General features: G+C 38.8%; 1 protein-coding gene across 1 annotated transcript in view; it reads left to right on the top strand.

Annotated features, from left to right (window-relative positions):
- SLC12A5 (solute carrier family 12 member 5) overlaps positions 1-23,031 on the top strand; it is a 417,734-nt gene that overhangs the window by 186,733 nt on the left and 207,970 nt on the right. The window contains exon 7 of the mRNA XM_053721935.1: positions 14,333-14,574. Coding sequence (XP_053577910.1) covers positions 14,333-14,574 — 242 coding nt within the window. The remainder of the gene's footprint in view (positions 1-14,332; positions 14,575-23,031) is intronic.

Here is a 23,031-nt window from a genome sequence, read left to right as displayed (position 1 = left end):
AGTAGATCTGAGCTGCAAACATTCTGCCTAGCACCATCAAACATCATTCCGTTTTGCTTGTTCACCCTCCGTATTTGCGGGGCCCTGGGAAAGACTTATTTGTGGAGCCCCTTATTCCAGCCCCATTATTCCCTTCCAACTGAATGCCTTACCCGTTGTATGGCCCACCGCTGCCACAACATACTATATGTACTATTTAAAGAATATTTATTACACTTCCTGACAGCATAAACTAAATACAAAATGTACATTGCACCTTCTCATACCCTCACCCCTGAGGACAATGCGGGACCCCCCAAAGTTAGGGCCTGAGGCCATAGCCCCTCTTCACCTGCCCAAAGGGCAGGCCTTACTCTAGGTCACCTTCTCCCTGTGTATAAATGTATCCATTGCATTTGTCAGGTCCACCACTAATGATATGAATTCAGAGTCTACTGTCAGGTCAGATGAAAAGAAATTGTTCCAAAATCACTCATTAACAACACATTAACAATAATTACTTTGGAAACGTCCTTCTTTGGCAGGATGTTTATTAAAAAAACAGGGAACAAAAAGGATCTGTGAAGGTTGAACTTGATGGACTCATCTCTTCAACCTCATTTACTACATTTACTTTGTAAATCTACTACTGTATGTACTGTGTGTAACATAGTGACGTTTGCCACTAAGTCACAAACACCCTGTTGTTCATTATACAAGAACACATCACTAATGAATATGCTGAACCAGCAGATTATCTAATTTGGTGCCAGACTGATCAGTGTTGTAAAAGTTATTATAGTAGGAAGCTGTGAATATTTCCCACTCTTAAAAGGAAGTAAAATACAATACCAGCCTTTCTATTCAATGCCATTTTATCACTTGAGATGTTCTTTTGTTTAGATTCAGTGTCAGCTTTTATTTCCCTTTTGGATTGCAATCCAGACAGTGATTACCCATCTAGTTCAGGTGGGCACAGCTGCGCTATCTAGTCTTTTATAATGGGATCTGCCAGATCGTGAAAGCTGTGTATCAACGGTCCCTTGATTGGCTGCCAGCCCACAAGGCAGAAAGAATGTCTGATGGAGTTTAGCTGCAGAATTATTTATTTCTGATGGTAATTTTTTGGAGCGAGGCTGAAGCATTTTAGCAGTGTAGACTTAATGGCCTTGTATTATTGATCCAGGTTGATTGACAGGCTTCAAACACCTCTAGAGGTTCACCTCTCAATCCCAGGGATTAATACCCTGCCCACTGAGCTCTTTTCAAATCTTCACATGAGTTATTACACAGCCTTACTTTCTTCCAGACCATGGCAGGGAAATATTCTGGACTCAGAACTTAATGTGCATTCCCTCAGGAATGGGCATAGTTTAAGCTCACAAATCATCTCAGCCTCAGGCTCCATAGCACCTTCTTTGGCAGTCACCGCTGTGGCTGTGCAGTCTGTGGCATATTTCTGTTTCTGTTGTACACTTTCATAGCTTTACTGTAACTTGTTTCCCTGCCTGGTGCTACATTTAAATCTGAACATAATCCATGGCAATTTTTACTCTTTCAAACATACACTAACATAATGGAAAAGTATGAGGTAAGACTTCCATAGAGAGCAGAAAATCTAAAGCTTTTAACAAAAACTAAATTATTTCTTTTAACGAAGTTGCAATCCATTTATTTTATTGATTTCATAACTACATACATCTTACTGTTTGCTGTGTATTTGCCCAGTGCAAAAAAAAAAAAACTTTACAATTTGTTTCTGTTTTCAAATATACCTTGTTCTTTTGGTATCATTTGTTGAACAGCTGGTAGGTATGCTCAGGAAAATGCAAGAATGGATACTAGCAGTGTTTGCACGAGATATGCACATCACGTACCTAGGTCACGTACCTAGGTATGCTATTCAAGAAACAAGAATGCATTTCATAATAAAAGGGAATTGGAGACTTTTTTTTTATTATTTTTGTACGCTTAATCTAAATCATGAAAGAAAATTTGGGGGTTTCATGTCCCTTTTTTATTTTTTATTTATAAAGGCGTAAACAATATTCCTTGATATTGATACAGGCATAAATATCTCAATAGGCAGATGGATGACTATACCCAGGTCTAACTTCACATGTAAAATCGTCAGTTTGAAATACCATTCCATTTAAACAGCACACATACTGTATATCTCTATAAAGCTTTTTGCTTTTGAAAGTTGTCTTTTTTCTTTACTGTCAGTCCCCTAATTTATGCCCAGATTTACTGCAGGTTATAATGATATTCTCTGTGATCCACACATACAGAATAAGTTAATATAATCTTAAATTGCTTTCTGCTAACAAATAAGATTAACTCATTTAGTAAGATATGCCTCATTGCTTTCTGATTTTCCGTATAAGCTTTCCCATTGATATTCTTAATGACTGAAAAATAAAATAAATACCAAACTATGAACTGGAACAAGAGAAAGGACTTGTGTGAGCAAAAAGGGAAACATAGCAAAATCGCAGACTATTGCATTTAGCACTAATAGCGATGTTCAAAACTATACTAGCAGTCAAATGTATCTGAGTACAGCATTAGGTATAGTTTTTCTATTATATTATTAAGAGGACACTGAAATATAGATGATATATAGATATATACATATATACTGCTCCACTGTGATCTAATACTTTCATAAAAAAATGTTTTCATTGGTGTAATCTCCCTGCAGTGAACCCATGTGGTTTTTAATCTTGTAAAGCCATTTAAAGCTGGATATTAAACAATTCTTTCTTGATACAGAGTTGCCATTAATTTCTTTTATTATAAGACTTAAGACTTGATTTCATGTCCATGGGAATCCTGCTGTTTATTGTGAATTTACAATGTTCATTGGTGAATTTAAGTGGAGTGATTGCACTCTGTTTAAGAATGTTACTGGATAGCCATGGGATATCTTCATACATTTTTCTATGGGGGGGAGCAAAATTAAAATACCCCAAACATAGGAGTGGATCACAATCTATCTTTTGATAACTACCATCCTGTTCATGCACTGTTTTTTCATTATAACTTAGTTGAAAAATGTCCCTATACTTAGCAGCCCTCTTTGACTGAACACAGTCCAAATTCTCAAATCTTATTCTGCAGCTAAAAAGACTTAAGAGACATTGGGGCCTACTTATATTTTGTCTGTCCGACATGATCCGATCAGCAGATCATGTCCGACAGACATCGCTGAATGCGGAGAGCAATACGCTCTCGGCATTCAGCATTGCACCAGCAGCTCTTGTTAACTGCTGGTGCAACGCCGCCCCCTGCAGATTCGTGGCCGCTAGCAGCGGGTGTCAATTAACCCAATCGTATTCGATTGGGTTGAATTGCGTCGATGTCTGTCCGCCTCCTCAGAGCAAGTGGACAGGCTTTGGAGCAGCGGCCTTTAGACCTCTGCTTCATAACTGGTGTTTCTGGCGAGCCACACAGGACTTCAAGCTCCATACGGAGCTTGATAAATGGGCCTCATTGTACTCTATTGTTCTTTGTATAAATGCCTTGTAGATGATCCATTTATATAGCCCATCTGGGAGTGTTTTTGTAACGATGTATAGTTTTGCTTTTTTTAAATAACATTGTGCTGATTTTTAGACTCTTAACCAAGCCCCAAAGTATCAGATGTACAAGCACGTTTATAAACTCCTGCTGGCTCCTGTTTGAGTAATATGTCTTTTCATTTGCAGAAAAGTGGAAGGGGGGAGTGTCTGCTTTTCCTGCTTTTCCAGCCTGTTTTACCGGGTGTCCCAGCCTAACCTAATAAATAGTGCTAAACTGGGAGCTTCTAAGTTAGGGCCCTATTACATATGCGGCGTCACCCGCAAAAGCCGGTGACGCCGGTTTTTACGCAGTTTTGGTGTCCAATATACAGCACCACATATAAATGCGGCATGTATATTTCACCCGTCGCCCACAATTTTTACCCCCATAAGCTAACATGGGACCACGTTGCAAATCGGTATCCAATATTCAGCACAAGGACTTATGTGGAGAAAATTGAGAAATGTTACTCCATTTTCACCTCGCCACAGAAAGGCAGCCGCAGCAAGCCTTGCGCTGAGTATGGGAGCATCGTAACTCTTGAAACTGCCTGCAAAAATAAACTAACACCTAACGCATGCGCAATATCTATCTACCTGTCAACCGCAATCCCCCACCACAATAACTAATAAAGTGTAAACCCTATATCCGCCATCAAACCCCCAGCGCAAGTAATAATTAAACTATTAACCCCTATACCCGCAATCAAACCCACACCACAACTAAAAGTATTAACCCCTAAATCTGCCAAACCTAACATCGCAAGCTACCTAAAAAAACGATTAACCCCTAATCCGCCACTTACCCACAACGCAATAAACCTTTTTAAATCTATTAACCCCAAACCGCCAAAGCCCACAACGCCAACTACCTATTAACTATTAACGCCTAAACAGCCACCCAACACAATGCAAATAAATAGTTAAATTACTAAGCCCCCTAACCTAACACCCCCTAACCTAACACCCCCTAAATGAACCCGAATTACCTAAATTACAAAATACTAAAGTTACTAACATTCGGCTAGATTACGAGTTTTGAGTTATGAGCGGCTCGGTACTAACTATCAAGTTATTGTCACCACTCACCTCCCTATAGCGATGCTATTACAGGTTTGCAAAAACTCAGCATTAGCAGGCAATATTGCAGCATTGAGCAAAATTGAGCTCCATACTGCGCTCCAATACCAGCGCTGCTTTGAGCTGGTTTTACGTGCTTGTGCATGATTTCCCCATAGACATTAATGGAGAGAGGCTAAAAAAAAAAGCCTAATACCTGAAATAAAGGTGTGTAAAGCTCCGTAACGCAGCCCCATTGATTCCTATGGGGAAAGAAGAGTTATGTTTACACCTAACACCCTAAGATAAACCCCAAGTCTAAACACCCCTAATCTGCTGCCACTGACATCGCCGACACCTACATTATACTTATTAACCCCTAATATGCCGCCCCGACATCGCCACAGCCTGCATTATACTTATTAACCCTTAATCTGCCGTCCCCGACATCGCCGCTACCTACCTACACTTATTAACCCCTAATCTGCTGCCCTCAATGTCGCCACCACCTACATTACAGTTATTAACCCCTAATCTGCCGCCCCTAACCTTGCCGCCACCTACCTACACTTATTAACCCCTAATCTTCCGCCCCAACGTCGCCGCCAATATACTAAAGTTATTAACCCCTAGACCGAACCTTAAGTCTAACCCTAACACCACTAACTTGAATATAATGAAAATAAATCTAAATAAAATTACTATCATTAACTAAATTATTCCTATTCAAAACTAAATACTTACCTATAAAATAAACCCTAAACTAGCTACAATATAACTAATAGTTACATTGTAGCTATCTTAGGTTTTATTTTTATTTCACAGCTAAGTTTGTATTTATTTTAACTAGGTAGACTAGTTAGTAAATAGTTATTAACTATTTACTAACTACCTAGATAAAATAAATACAAATTTACCTGTAAAATAAAACCTAACCTGAGTTACACTAACACCTAACCTAACACTACAATTATATAAATTACATCAATTAAATACAATTAACTAAATTACAAAAAACAAACACTAAATTACACAAAATAAAAAAGAATTTATCAAATATTTAAACTAATTACACCAAATCTAATAGCCCTATCAAAATAAAAAAGCCCCCCAAAATAAAAAAAAACTAGCCTAAACTAAACTGCCAATAGCCCTTAAAAGGGCCTTTGCGGGGCATTGCCCCAAAGAAATCAGCTCTTTTACCTGTAAAAAAAAATACAAACACCCCCCCAACAGTAAAACACACCACCCAGACAACCAACCCCCCAAATAAAAACCTATCTAAAAAAACCTAAGCTCCCCATTGCCCTGAAAAGGGCATTTGGATGGGCATTGCCCTTAAAGGGGCATTTAGCTCTTTTTCAGCCCAAATCCTAATCTAAAAATAAAACCCACCCAATAAACCCTTAAAAAAAACCTAACACTAACCCCCGAAGATCCACTTGCAGTTTTTGAAGACTGGACATCCATCCTCAACGAAGCGACAGAAGTCTTCATCCAAGCGGCAAGAAGTCCTCAACGAAGCCGGGAGAAGTCTTCATCCAAGCGGGCCGAAGTCTTCATCCAAGCCGGCAGAAGTCTTCATGCAGACGGCATCTTATTTTCATATAACTGCATGTAATAGATACTACTATAAAGAATAATATACACAGATACTGATCTAAAACTCCAGTTTAAACCCTTTTAAAAACTTAATTAGAAGCTTCCAGTTTAGCACTGTTGATGAGGTTAGGCTGGGACACCAATTGAAAGGGGCTGGAAAAACAGCAATAGCAGACACACCCCTCCTCCCCCCTCATCTGATACTTTGGGGCTTGATTAGGAGTCTGAGAATCAGCACAATATTGTTAAAAAATAAGCAAAACTATACATTGTTATAAAAATACTCCCAGATGGGCTTTATAAATGGATCATCTACAAAGCAGTTTTGTAAAGAAAAATCTAGTGTACAATGTCCCTTTAAATGCTGGCATACATGGTATCTAAATTAATAGCATCACTTTTGTACTCTCTGTATGCTATTTACATTGAAACTGTGACAGAAACAGCATAATAAATTATACAGTTATGCTTCTTGTGCTCACTTTATCTGGCAATGTATTATATTTGGTAGAGACAACTTACATTATTAGCAGCATTTGTCCTGTTGCTTTCCATAGCTTCTAGCAGACAGGACATTTGTTCAGCCTATAGATATTCTAGGCAACAGAGAGTTCTGGCAGCTGATAGTACAAGAGAGCCTTGGCAGCCGACAGAGCAATGCATGTCTGCAGGCACAAAGAGTGCTACTTAAAAAACACACGCTATCTGTAAAAATGTCATGCACTGTCTAGTCTATGCACCCGCATCAGGGAACCACATTACCACGAAACAAGGCAAGCAGTTGGTAAAATATATCAGTTTATAGTTTTTGGTTTCTATGACTAGCTGATGCCATTAATCAAATACCCTATAATACTATTTGTTTGAATTGGATGAATATTTAACACTATACTCTATTGTAGTATACTATACTATAATAAAATACTCTATGCGATATTGCACTATACTACACTATTCGATACTATACTACTGTATGTTATATTATGCTATACTAAACTATACTATAATACACTATGCTATAATACAGTATTTATTATTATTATTATTATTCTTTATTTATAAAGCACCAACAGATTCCGCAGCGCTGCCCATGGGTACAAGGATAACAGTAAAATGGAGAAACAATACGATAAAAGACAAAATTTTACAGACAAAATACAGGGGGAATTGAGGGCCCTATTACCGTGGGAATTTACAATCTAGATAGGTAGGAGGATGGGAAACAGGAGGTGGGGGCTGCAAAGGTGAGAATGATATTAGTGAGGAGATAGAGGGCAACTGTTAGTTAAGTGAAGTTAGTTTGTTAATAAGTCGGGTGATAAGCTTCCCTGAACAGAAAGGTCTTTAGGGAACGTTTAAAGGAGGAGAGGTTAGGGGCAAGTCTGACAGCACGAGGAAGTCCAGAGGGTTGGTGCCGCACAAGAGAAGTCCTGTAGTCTAGCATGAGAGGAGGTGATGGTAGAGGACGCAAGAAGCAGGTCATTGTTGGATCTTAGGGGGCAGGCAGGAGTATATTTGTTGATGAGTGAGGACAGGTAGGGTGGGGCAGCATTGGTGAGGGCTTTGTAGGTCAGGGTGAGAATTTTGAATTTAACTCTGTTGTGAATGGGGAGCCAGTGAAGGGACTCACAGAGAGGTGCAGCAGAAACAGAGCATCGAGAGAGGTGGATTAGCCTGGCAGATGCATTTAGGATGGATTGGAGGGGAGAGAGGCGCGAGAGAGGGAGGCCACTTAGTAAGTTGTTACAGTAGTCAAGTAGGGAAATTACCAGGGAGGGGACTAGCTGTTTAGTAGTTTCAGCACTTAGAAACAGACAAATTTTGGAGATATTGCGTAGGTGGTTGCGGCAGGATGAAGAGAGCAATTGGATGTGGGGAATGAAGGACAGATTTGAGTCAAGCGTGACTCCGAGGCAGCGGACTTGCAGTGATGGGGAGATAGTGGTGCCGCCAACAGTGATAGAAAAATTAGAAACTGGAGTAGAGTTAGAGGGGGGAATTAGAAGTAGTTCGGTCTTGGACATGTTTATTCTTAGGTGGTGAGAGGTCATCCAGGAGGAAATGCCAGATAAGCAGTCGCTGATGTGAGAATTGACAGAAGGAGAGAGTGCAGGGGTGGAAAGGTAGATCAGGGTATCATCAGCATAGAGGTGATAACTGAAGCCATAGCTGTTGATAAGTTTACCCAGTGAAGAAGTGTAAATAGAGAAGAGTAGAGGACCCAGGACAGAGCCTTGAGGTACTCCAAAAGACAGAGGCAAAAGAGAGGAGGAGTCACCAGCAAAAGAGACGGAGAAGGATCTGTTAGAGAGATAGGAGTGGATCCAGGAGAGGGTGTCACAGACCCCAAGAGAGCTGAGAGTCCGTAAAAGAAGGGGATGGTCAACAGTGTCAAAGGCAGCAGAGAGGTCAAGTAAGATGAGTATAGAGTAGTAGCCTTTGTTTTTAGCAGAAAGGAGATAGTTAGTAACCTTGGTGACGGCAGTCTCAGTTGAGTATTGGGGACGGAAGCCAGATTGCAGGGGGTCGAGCAATGAGTTGCAGGACAGGAATTGGGTTAGGCGATCGAAAACTAGTTTTTCAAGGAATTTTGAAGCTAGCGGGAGCAGTGATATGGGGTGGTAAGTTTGCAGGGGAGTTAAGGTCAAGGGAGGGTTTTTTGAGGATGGGGGTGACCTTTGCATGTTTGAAGGAGGCAGGGAATGAGCCGGTAGAAAGGGATAGGTTGAATATGTGAGTAAGAGCCAGAGTGAGGGTGGTAGACAGAGGGGGACTTTGATGTGAAGGAATAGGTTCAAGTGGGCAGGTAGTGAGGTGTGAGGAAGACAAAAGGGAAGCCACTTCACTCTCAGTGGTTGGGAGAAGGGTGCATAGAGTGGCAGAGGGTGTGACTGGGAGCAAAGTTGGGAGTTTGCAGGTTTGTGTTGGGATGTTTCTTTGGATGGCAAGTGTTTTATTGAAAAAATCAGCAAGGTCTTGAGCACTGAATGCAGATGATGGGGGTGGTGCAGGTGGGTAGAGGAGAGAGTTGAAAATGAAGAAGAGTCTTTTAGGGTTTGAAGAGTGAGTGGATATAAGAGAAGAGAAGTATGTTTGCTTAGCTAAGTGAAAGGCAGAGGTGTAAGAGTAAAGAATGAACTTATAGTGCAGGAAATCAGGTTCAGAGCGGGATTTCCTCCAGGCACATTCAGCAGTGCATGAGCATTTTTGTAGGTGTCGTGTTTGTTGGGAGTGCCAGGGCTGGAGCTTACGACGTGGGGCTTTGCGAAGTTGGGACGGAGCGAGAGTTTCAAGTGCAGTGGAGAGAGTATTGTTATAGTGGGTTATAACAAGGTCAGGGCAGGATATCCTGGAAGTGTGGGAGAGGCGTATATGAATAAGATTGGAGAGTTGGGGAGGGTCCACAGTGTGTAGATTTCTACTGGTGCGGGGGCGAGAGGGGGAAGTAGGTTTAGCATCTATATGGGGATTAAAGGTGAGCAGATGGTGGTCTGAGATGGGAAATGGTCGACAGGCAACATCAGAGAGAGAGCAGAGATAGGAGAATACCAGATCAATCGAGTGTCCATCAGGGTGGGTAGGAAATAGGGTGGATTGTGAGAGGCCGAAGGAGTTAGTGAGTGAGAGAAGTTTAGAGGCAGTAGGGGCAGATGGGTTGTCAATAGGGATGTTGAAGTCCCCCAGAATTAGGGTAGGTGTATACTACACTTTACTAAAATATACTATACATTACTAAACTGTACAATCTATATATTCTATACTACACTACACTATACAATACCATATTTTACTATACTGCAGAATGCTATACTACATTATACTATATGCTTTTCTACACTATACTATGCTGCACTGTACTATACTATATTATACTATACTACACTGTACTATACTACATTATTTTATACTATACTACACAATACTATAAAGTACTATGCTATACTACACTGCACTACACTATACCACACTATATTATAATGTACTATACAACACTGAACCATACTATACTATACTACACTGTACTGTACTGAACTACACTATACTTGTGGTAGCCACCCAGACAAGATTTGCCGACATTGCTGGTATTTTTAATGTTCAGGTCAAAGTTTGATAATAAATATTAAATGTAAATGCAATCTTGGCCAAAACTCCTTGTAAGTATATTGTAATTTAATTATAAACAAATGAACATTTAAAATAAGTCCTAGCAGCTTTATTTCCTGATTTATGCTGCATCATTGCTCATGCAGATGTATTCTAATACACTACACTACATTATAATACTAAGTAGTAAAGAACTCTAAAGAGCTACCCTTCAAAATTTGTTGCTCCCTGTAAATCCTGCTAACCTTGGCACAGGCCTAGTTGCCTATACCAAAATTCACCCATACCTCTAGCAAAGATCAATGCAATTTCCTGCCAAAATGCCTAAATGGGAGCAAATGTGCTCAAGTTAAATGTAGCAATTCTAAATGAATATTTTCTGTAAGTTGTGTGTAATCAAATCCTTTCAGTCTTGTGGGTACTGATGAGTACTGATTTTGTGATGGGGCTACATTTATAGTTTTTATTTTATTTTTTATTTTTATTGTCTAGTTAAATAGTTCTGCTAATGGCTAAGAACACATTAATTAATTGTATTAATTAAAAGCATTCTGTTTAGCCTCTGGGGCATATTTATCAATGTGCGAGCAGACATGATACGAAGTAGCGTATCATGTCCGCGGCACATCGATAATTGCCGACAGCATACGCTGTCTGCATTTATCATTGCACCAGCAGTTCTGGTGAACTGCTGGTGCAATGCCGCCACGCAATGCTGCCACCTGCAGATTCGCGGCCAATCGGACGCTAGCAGGGGCTGTCAATCAACCCGATCGTATTTGATCGGGTTGATTTCTGTCCGCGACCTCAGAGCAGGCGGCCAAGTTAAGGAGCTTGATAAATATGCTCCTCTGTCTCATTTCATACTGAGAGTTTCACCAAGTACAGCTGTTTTTAAATAAATGTCAGTTGTATATGCTCTCTTCTTGTCCTTTTAAGTCTACAGTAAAACTGAGGTTCAAGAATAAACACTAAAATTCTAAACTACATATTTATATTCTAAGCTGCAAATATCGTGAGTTTAACACGCATGTGCGCATACACACTTACATGCGTACTGAGCTAAATATATATAATTACCTTAAAGACATACTGATGAAGACAGACAGATAGATAGATAATGCTCTGCACACAGACTTAACTATTACAAATCTGCATACTGTTACAAACACAAAGAGGCTCATTTATTAAGCTCCGTATGGAGATTGAGGGCCCGTGTTTCTGGCGAGCCTTCAAACTCGCCTGAAACAGCAGTTATGAAGCAGAGGTCTAAAGACCGCTGCTCCATAACCACAATTCAACCCGATCGAGTATGATCGGGTTGATTGATACCTCCCTGCTGGCGGCCCATTGGCCGCGAATCTGCAGGGGGCGGCGTTGCACCAGCAGCTCTTGTGAGCTGCTGGTGCAATGCTGAATACAGAGAGCGTATTGCTCTCCGCATTCAGCGAGGTCTTGCGGATCTGATCCGCACTGTCAGATCAGGTCCACAAGACCTTTGATACATAGGCCTCAAAGTCTTCAAACTGATATGTATACCTTTACACAGAAAAACATCTTAAGCTATGTCTGTATACTGTTCCACTCACAAACTAACTGAACTACAAATGTACATGCTGTTTTACACACAAACTCACAGTACTACAGTACAGATATCTGTATACTCTATTCTAATCACAAACTTACTGAACTACTATTATGTATATACTTTTTAACACAGAAACTCAAAGCATTATATATCTGTATAATGTTCCACATGCAAACTTACCAATATACAGCATGGTGTTCCTCATATCAGGTTACATATCTCTACAGTGTTCTACACACAAACTTACCAATGTACAACATGATGTTCCTCATATCAGGTTACATATCTATACAGTGTTCTACACACAAACTTACCAATATACAACATGGTGTTCCACATATCAGGTTACATATCTCTACCGTGTTCTACACATGTAATTACCAATATACAACATGGTGTTCCTCATATCAGATTACATATCTCTACAGTGTTCTACACACAAACTTACCAATATACAACATGGTGTTCCTCATATCAGGTTACATATCTCTACAGTGTTCTACACAAAAACTTACCAATATACAACATGGTGTTCCTCATATCAGGTTACATATCTCTACAGTGTTCTACACACAAACTTACCAATATACAACATGGTGTTCCTTATATCAGGTTACATATCTCTACAGTGTTCTACACACAAACTTACCAATATACAACATGGTGTTCCTCATATCAGGTTACATATCTCTACATTGTTCTACACACAAACTTTTCAATATACCACATGGTGTTCCTCATATCAGGTTACATATCTCTACAGTGTTCTACACACAAACTTACCAATATACAAATGGTGTTCCTCATATCAGGTTACATATCCCTGCAGTGTTCTACACACAAACTTACCAATATACAGCATGGTGTTCCTCATATCAGGTGACATATCTCTACAGTGTTCTACACACAAACTTATCAATATACAACATGGTGTTCCTCATATCAGGTTACATATCTCTACAGTGTTCTACACACAAACTTTCCAATATACAATATGGTGTTCCTCATATCAGGTTACATATCTCTACAGTGTTCTATGCACAAACTTACCAATATACAACATGGTGTTCCTCATATCCGGTTACATATCTTTACAGTGTTCTGCACACAAACTTAACAATATACAGCATGGTGTTCCTAATATCAGGTTACATATCTCTACAATGTTCTACACACAAACTTACCAATATACAACATGGTGTTCCACATATCAGGTTACATATCTATACAGTGTTCTACACACAAACTTACCAATATACAACATGGTGTTCCACATATCAGGTTACACATCTCTACAGTGTTCTACACACAAACTTACCAATATACAACATGGTGTTCCTCATATCAGGTTACATATCTCTACAGTGTTCTACACACAAAATTACCAATATACAACATGGTGTTCCTCATATCAGGTTACATATCTCTACATTGTTCTACACACAAACTTTTCTATATATTACATGGTGTTCCTCATATCAGGTTACATATCTCTACAGTGTTCTACACACAAACTTACCAATATACAAATGGTGTTCCTCATATCAGGTTACATATCCCTGCAGTGTTCTACACACAAACTTACCAATATACAGCATGGTCTTCCTCATATCAGGTGACATATCTCTACAGTGTTCTACACACAAACTTATCAATATACAACATGGTGTTCCTCATATCAGGTTACATATCTCTACAGGGTTCTACACACAAACTTACCAATATACAACATGGTGTTCCTCATATCCGGTTACATATCTTTACGGTGTTCTGCACACAAACTTAACAATATACAGCATGGTGTTCCTAATATCAGGTTACATATCTCTACAATGTTCTACACACAAACTTACCAATATACAACATGGTGTTCCACATATCAGGTTACATATCTATACAGTGTTCTACACACAAACTTATCAATATACAACATGGTGTTCCACATATCAGGTTACACATCTCTACAGTGTTCTACACACAAACTTACCAATATGCAACATGGTGTTCCACATATCAGGTTACACATCTCTACTGTGTTCTACACACAAACTTACCAAGCACAACATGTATATACTGTTCCATACATCAGTTATTTAACTACCTATATATATATATATATATATATATATATATATATATATATATATATATATATATATACTGTAACTTACCAAACTATATAACAATATACTGTTAAATAGGTTAATGAACTGCATATCTATATACTGTTCCACATACAAACGTATTCAATTGTTTATTGTTCACATACAAACGTAATGACTAATATGTGTACTGTGCCACACACACACATGTACTAAACTATGCAGCTGTACAGAACAATACAATTTATTATAAGAAACAACACTTAAACAGACTCTGCTGTCAGCTACACAAGAATATGCTCAGATCTACTAACCATTGTTTCCCTCTCTGACAGACATATATTTTCCCTGGAATGGCCATCTTTGAAGCGCAAGAAGCTAGAGATGAACCTGCGGCTCTGCTGAATAACATGCGCGTGTACGGCACCTGCGTGCTCACTTGCATGGCTGTTGTGGTCTTTGTGGGAGTGAAATATGTCAATAAATTTGCCCTGTTGTTTCTGGGCTGTGTGATCCTGTCCATCTTTTCTATATATGCTGGGGTCATCAAGTCTGCAATTGACCCTCCAAACTTCCCGTGAGTTTCCTCTCAATTTATTCTTTTTTTCTAACCTGTTTACCTCTTTACATATCTATCCCCTTTATAAAATTTACGTCTCTTGACGAGTGTCCCTTATTTATATTAGATTTAAGGAACAAAAATGCCTCAGACAAATTTACTGAAGGACAAATGTACACATTTTGCTGCAAATGAAACCTGGAATTTAATGATCATTTAAGTAGCTACTAAAGCTACTGTATAGAGTGGCATTTCATCCTATATACCTTTTCCAAGCTACAGGGTTTGTTTTCTTTCTTTCTCTTTTTTTATTATTTGTTTGCTTTCTATTGAAGACAATAATTGCTCATTTTTAATTTTTTTCTAGTGCCCACCTTGTGTGTTTAGCCATGAACTAATAGGTATTAACATTATAGGGACATGGAAATGCTAATTAATGCGTTATGATTCAGATATAACATACAATTAAAGAAAAACTTTTTTCTTGAGGTAGGCACAGGAGGCAAGCAGGTGACGCTGGTTTTTAGCCCGGTTTTGCTACCACATATAAGGCGCCGCGTATATTTCACCTGTCGCCGGCTATTTTTACTCCCATAATCTAACATAGAACCGCGTCGCAAGTCGGTATCACATATTCAGTGCAAGGATTTACAAGTTGAAAATGGAGACATTTTACTCGATTTCACCTCGCCACAAATAGGCAGGCGCAGCAAGCCTTGCGCTGAAAATGTGAGAACCTTAACTCACGTAAATTCCTGAAGATATTAACTAACACCTAACGCATGCGCAATATCTATCTACCTGTCAACCGCCAACCCCCACCGCAATAACTAATAAAGTATATTAACCCCTAATCTGCCAACACCCACATCGCAAAACATCTAATTAACTATTAACCCCTAATCCGCCAACCCCCCACTATGCTATATACCTAATAAAGTGATTAACCCCTAAACCGCCATCACCCCACAATGCAATATACCTTAATAAACTATTAACCCCTTATCTGCCATTCGCCCACATCGCAAAATACCTATTAAAACTATTAACCCCTAAACTGCCACCCCCACCAACAAAATAAACTTAATTAATCTATTAACCCCTAATCCACCAACCCCCCACAATCCATTAAACCTAATTAACCTATTAACTCCTAATCCGCCAACCCCCCACAATGCAAATAACTAATTTAATTACTAAGCCCCCTAACCTAACACTCCCTAAATTAACAGAAATTACATTCAATTAAAAAAATACTATTTTTTGTAATCTAGAGATTGAATAGCCATCCAGCAAGAATTTATATCGCAGGAGGCAGAGGACACTCAACTAACTGGAACTATATAAAAACCTTTTTCTTTACTACGACAGGACTTCACAAACTGGACCGCTGAGTGTCTCTGGCGGCCCCTAAGGAGAGAGACCCCAGCCCCCCCCCCACAGAGAATACTGATATCCTCTGCCTAACATCTACATCATGGAGGGCCTCTATTCCAAGATTCGAGCCCTGTTCGCTGAATCCGAGCTGCGGATAAACCACAGATTTGACCGCTTCATGTCATTAACAGGTGCCCCTATAGAGATGCCTTCTGGGCCTACTATGGTTTGGCTGACAGTTTCAAGTGTGCAGAGCGGCGCAGAACAGCAGCGGAATGAGAGCTCACATACCAGAGCCGCTTTATCGCAGAGGGAGCAGCGGGAGGCAAGCCTTGGAGAGGAAAGCTTGGGAAAGCATCTGCGAATTAGGAGCTCTCTTAGAGCACATTTTGCCTGAGGGGATAATTATGATTGAAGGGGCTACCACCAGCAGACTAGAACCAACAGAGGCACATAGCGTTCATCCTGTTGAGGATTTCCAGACCATTGTTGCTTGCCTGGTCACATGGGGGAGAGCGGCCAGCTCCCCAGTGAATGGCTTTGCTGGTGAGAATCTGGGGCTGGTAGCCTCCTACTACTCTATCACCTTGGAACCCTACAGCGTACCAGGAGGTACTCAGGACTTGGACATTTGTATCAGAGTTGGGTTCGGATGAAGAATTCAGTGTAAGGGTGGACTCTAAAGTGTCAGGTCTGACTCAGTATTTTACTTACGAACTGCACCCTTCCTTGAGCTTAGATTTCGGACGCTATCCTGAGAGATGCTATACTTGATGCTGAGGCCCATGTTAGCATCTTTGATAACGATAGGCCTCTGTACTTACTCTTAGTTCAATATTTATATACTTAATGGCCGGTATGTCAAGGCTATCTGCCCATGTGTTCACTCTTACTTTTGCCTTGATTTACTGCGATATTTTGTTGGGTTTGTGCTCATATATTTTTAAGACAATGGCCCTTGCTTAGATGTACACATAACTCTCACTTTACGGTATATTATGAGTTAAAATGGGGGGAAAGGGAGGCCTGGCTTTATTCTAGTCACTGGGAGAGACAGTGGCATCCATTAGATGTTCATCACCTGTTAAGGGTTAATAGCAATGTATTTGTTACATGAAAGATAGTTCTCCTCCTACCATGCATATCTTTTATTAGGCAGGTCAAAAAGAGGCCTGTACCCCCAGATTAGAAGGCAGAGACCATTGAGGTCCTACAGTGGCTTTGATGGACATTGGGGGAAAACTATTAATTATTTAGGAAATTACTCAATCTATAGAGTTTTAACAGAGGCTAGTCTAATCCATAAACTCCCTATCCTTCTTAAATTACCTGTATCTTCTTATTTCTGGGGGATGAACATGCTTAGATAGGTTTATATAATATCCTAATGGAGAGCACCCAATCTATATGGTTCATTAGAGAATGAATTGTTGTTTGTGTGTGTCTGTGTAGAGATGCATTTACAAAAATTGTTTCATTATCCATAGAGGCCCAGCAAGGGCCGGGTAAGATAAATAATCCTATTCATGCATACTATTTTACTAAGGATGTTACTTAGACAAAAGAATATTATTTGGATCCTTAGAGGTCTACTAGCGACCAATGTTGCTTAGAGATCTTGCATATTTGGGAGAGTATATGTACCCTTTTATTTCTGAGAGATAGCATATTTAGAAGTGCTGACATAATACCCTAATAGGGACCAAATACTGTATATGATTCTTATAACCCCATAGAATCCCCATCCTACTTAACCTCATTAGAGGTGGACTATGATAGGGAAATGTTATACTATTTGGGCTAAGTTTCTTAGATTATGGGTTATCTAGAAGTTTGAAGGTTTCCCTAGAATGGCATTAGTATTTGCTAATTCAATATCTCTATAGAGTATCTGAGGTCCAAGAGTGGTCCTGCTTCTATTGATAATGTTCTACTCAATATTATAGAATAACTTATTTCTGTTCTATGACTATGTACTGCGTCAAGCAGATCTAGAGTATCATATTTCCTTGCTGCTGTCTATGTTGTGGACACATAAAGACCTACTTCTTTTCTTTTAGAGTCCCTTTACGAAAGCTAGGTCTTATGATTATCACTTGTTATGTTATTTTTTGTCCATGTTAAAATGTTTATATATAAAAAGAGGTGCCGCTCATGGCCTATTGTACTTCCTATTGTTTAGGACCTCGTTTTGCTTATAGTTTCTAAGACATGCCTCTGTATTAGACGCACGAGACTTGATGTATGTATATAGGTGTGTTACCATGACAGTAAATGATGTTGTTTATGTATGTCATTGCTACCTCATTAAAAATTATTAAAAAAAATAACATAATAATTTACAATTTAAATAAAAAAATAACATTACTTTAAAAATAAAAAATACTAAAATTAAATTAATCTAAAATTACAAAAAAATTAAAAAAGTCTAACATTACAGAAAATAATTAACCAAATTATCAAAAATAAAACAAATTAAACCTAATCCCTATGAAAATAAAAAAGCCCCCCCAAATAAAAACACCCCCTAATCTAATCTAAACTACCAATATCCCTTAAAAGGGCCTTTGTAGGGCATTGCCCTAAGTTAAACATCTCTTTTACCTCTAAAAAATACTAAGTCACCCCCTAACAGTAAAACGCTCACCCACCAAACCGCCCAAAATAAAAAAAACTAACATTAAAAAAAACCTAAACTACCCATTGCCCCTAAACTGGCATTTTATGTGCATTGCCCTTAAATGGGCAATCAGCTCTTTTACAAGTGCCCATTACCTTGCATTGGGGTACCTTGAATTCCTATTGGCTTAAAAAAGCAGCCAATAGGATGAGAGATACTAAAATCTTATTGGATAATTTGAATTAGCCAATAGGATTTCAGTAGCTCAAATCCTATTGGCTAATTCAAATCAGCCAATAGGATTTCAGTAGCTCTCATCCTATTGGCTGATTTTGAATTTTTCAACCAATAGGAATGAAAGGTACGCCATATTTAAACGCTTACCTTTCATTCAATAGTCAGTGTACGGTGGTGATCGTACAAAGAAGATCCTCCATGCTCCATGGCTCCGCGGTCGTGGTCTTCAGTTCCGCGGTCATCTCCACTCCTTGATGAAGAAAAAAGAGGTCCTCACTTGGAAGAAAAAGTCGGTCCCTTGGAAGAAGACTTCACCGCCTGGAGCAAGACTTCACCGCCGGACTTCAGGAACCGTGAGTACCTATTTAGGGGATAGATTTAGGCTTTTTTTGGGGGGGGGGTTGTTTTTTTTTAGATTAGGGATTTAATAGGTACTTGTAAAGGAGCTGAATGCCCTTTTAAGGGCAATGACCATACAATTGCCCCTTTAGGGGCAATGGGTAGTTTAGTTTTTTTTAGTGTTAGGTTTTTTATTTTGGGGGCGTTTGGTGGGTGGGGTGGTTTTACTGTTAGGGGGGACTTAGTATTTTTTAGAGGTAAAATAGCTGTTTAACTTAGGACAATGCCCTACAAAAGGCCCTTTTAAGGGCTATTGGTAGTTTATTATTAGATAAGGGGGTGTTTTTATTTTGAAGGGCTTTTTTATTTTCATAGGGATTAGGTTTATTTTTTTTATTTTTGATCATTTGGTTTATTATTTTCTGTGATTGTAGACTTTTTTATTTTTTGTAATTTTAGATTAATTTAATTTTAGTTTTTTTGTTAAGTAATGTAATGTAATAGGTTAATTAGGTTTAATGCATTGTGGGTGGTTGTCGGATTAGGGGTTAATAGTTTTAATAGGTACTTTGCGTTGTGGGGGGTTAGCAGATTAGGGGTTAATAGTGTAATAAGGTAGTTGGCGTTGTGGGTGAATGGCGGCTTAGGGGTTAATACATTTATTAGTTAGATTGCGATTTGGGTGGATAGCGGTTTAGGGGTTAATAGATTAATTAGTTAGAATGCGATGTGGGGGGTTGGCAGTTAGGGGTTAATACATTTATTATTAGTTCCGATATTGGTTTGATGGCGGATACAGGGGTTTTACATGACGGTTTAGTTTTGGGAGGTGGGTTAGACTTTTACTGGAGATTTGACATTTTTTTTAATTTTCTTAGGCGCCGGCAGTTTCTAAAGTGCCGTAAGTCACTAGCGACTCCAGAAATGTGAATTTATGCACATTTCTGGACATCGCTAGTTTATCCAACTTACGGAAGTTTATTAACTGCAGGCGATGTTAAATGCCAACAGGGTATGCTGTCGGCATTCAGCGATGTCCGACATACATTGATAAATCGGCCCCATTGATGTTAAATAATTCTCAGGACACACTCCTGAGCCTACTTCAGTATTTATCTAAGGAGACAGAGAAAATGATTTACATCTGATAACAGAAGTACTTAAAAGGTTTTGGCTTTTTTTTTTTCTTCTAACTTGTACGCTTTATTCTCACTTCCTTTTAAAAAATATTTATCCAAGTGTTTCAGAAATATTGAATTTTTTACCTGTTATTGTGCAGTTTCCCACAATTTTTCACCCAGAATTGTTTAATCAATTTAGGGTATGAACAAAAGTAAAAAATGTACCGTTTATAGTTTTTTTTTGCACTAGTATTATCTGCCCAGTGCTCCGAGAATAAAGAGGGGATTAATAATTTAGATAGAGAGTGCAATTAAAAAAAAAAGCTTCCAATTTACTTCTGTTATCAAATTTACTTTGTTGGTATTTTTTTTTAAAAGCAGGTAAGTAGGCTCAGGAGCGTGCACGTGTCTTCAGCAGTATATGGTAAAAGGTTTGCAAGCATGTTATACATTTCCAGGAACACTAGATGGCAGCAATGTTTCCTGTCATGAACTGCTCCAGACACGTGCACACTTGCTACATAAGTATGCTCTTTAACAAAGAATAACATAATGAAGCAAATTTGATCAAGAGAAGAAAAAATTGTAAACTATTTCAAATTGTATGCTCTGTCAGAATCACAAAAGGGAAAAAATGGATTTCTTTCCTTTTAACATGCAGTGACCACACTAGGGATGTACAGTTTACCAGTAGGCCACCTGGAACCTCAGAGATGGGAATTTTAGGAATTTACTAAATAAAATGAAAAGGACAAAGAGAATGAAAGTAGAAAACAAGAATGTAGAAATGGAATTTTAAAAGATTCTCTCGGTACCACCCACCACCCTTTATGTTTAGCTGTTTTGTCTTTATTAGCAGAACTGCTCTTGCAAATAAGAACTAGAGTTTGTATTGTGCACCCCCACCCCATATACAGTATCATACCTTCTACCAGATACTGATTGCTAGTGGCAGCATTTTGAGGTTATATTTGACTGTTCCGTTGTTGCACCTCTGCGGAATTCATCCAGAGATATGTATGTTTTGTTAATTTAAAAGATGAATCTTTGTTCTTGAGGAAATATCTGTCAGATAGTTTGCTTCTTTTATAATGTTGATTTAGTTTTTATTTGATTTCGTAATTGCACTGACATTTAACATTTTGAAGATATCAAGTACACCATGATTCTATGGGGCTTATTTATGTAAGTGCGAGCGGACATGATACAATGTAGCGTATCATGTCCACTGCACATCGATAAATGCCGACAGCATACACTGTCCGATCGGGTTGATTTCTGTCCGCGGCCTCAGAGCAGGCGGACAAGTTATGGAACAGCGGTCTTTAGACCGCTGCTTCATAACTTCTGTTTCCGGCGAGCCTTAAGGCTTGCGCGGATACAGGGGCATCAAGCTCCATACGGAGTTTGATAAATCGACCCCTATGTTTCTAGTGAGAAGAATGGATGCTTTTTCTTAGTCTATACTTGTGTTCTCTAAATATTATGTGGTGTTAATGAACATGTTATCTGCTGAATTAAACACAGGTTGATTATAATTTGTACTGTTTTTCAGTTGACAAAATGTAATATTCTCTGAATTATGGTGGAGATTTAGGTTCATTATCATAACTATTATTTTTTACCCTGAAAAATAACAACAACATTTTTAAATAAAAATTCATAATTATTTTACCCTTCCCATATTGTAATTCACACAGAGAGAAGTGCACTCACAGGAACGAACAAATGGCTCAATACTATTGTTAGCTTGTTCTATGGCGATTTACCACCTGGGTTCAACTTCTTTTTGCCCAGTAATGCTTTTCACAGAGTAGAACTTTCCTGTAGTATATCAGTCTGATCCCGCCTATTACGGTCAGTCCAGCACCGAAATACCAGGCAATTCCTCTCTGAACAAGGAACACAGCAACCCCAGACGATCGTTTCAGCCTTCATTGGGCCTCGTCAGTGAGGTGTAGCCATATTCCTCTAAGCACACTGAGCAAGGAGTCCACGTCTGGTTTCCCCTTTTTCCCTTAGGGAGACTACATACACACAGAGAGAAGCACACTCACAGGAACGAACAACTGGCTCAAAACTATTGTTAGCCTGTTCTATGGCGATTTACCACCTGGCTTTTTAGCCCAGTAATGCTTTTCACATATTGTAATTCAAGTATTATTATTTTTACAATCCATTTTCTTTGATAGCCTTTAATCTTTGAATGCCCATATATTGCCCATAGTTTATTTATTTACTATATATGTTATAAATCTCAAAGGGTTATTGATACTCTTTTCTGCATGGCCTGTACTTTTTATCTTACACATATATTATTATTATCGGTTATTTGTAGAGCGCAAGAGATTCCTCAGCGCTATATATGTACTTAGTCTCCCTATCGTACACCTGTAAGAGTTCTTGTCTCAAATTTAGGGCCAGATTACGAGTGGAGCACTATGTTACACGCCAGTGAAAAGGGGTTTATCGCAGCTGTTTGCATGCGCTAGGTTTACCACTCAAATTACAAGTTGAAAGTAAACACGATCATTTGAGCGCAATCGCGATTTATGCTAGAATGATTACCGCGTCCTCAGAGCTCTGGTTAACTGTTTTGTGAAACAAAAAGAGTAAAAAAAAACATAAAAAATACATTACAAAGTATGGTTACACGTATAATGGCACCATCTAATAAAAATTATTTTAAAAAAATATTGCACAAAAAAGTTCTCAGGGCTCAAAAATATGAGATCTTAGGTAAAAAGGCAGGCAAGGGCTTTAACATAGACATACATGTGT

This window comes from Bombina bombina, chromosome 1, assembly GCF_027579735.1.
Source record: "Bombina bombina isolate aBomBom1 chromosome 1, aBomBom1.pri, whole genome shotgun sequence".
Lineage (NCBI taxonomy): Eukaryota > Metazoa > Chordata > Amphibia > Anura > Bombinatoridae > Bombina > Bombina bombina.
This window is presented reverse-complemented; position numbering and strand designations above follow the sequence as displayed.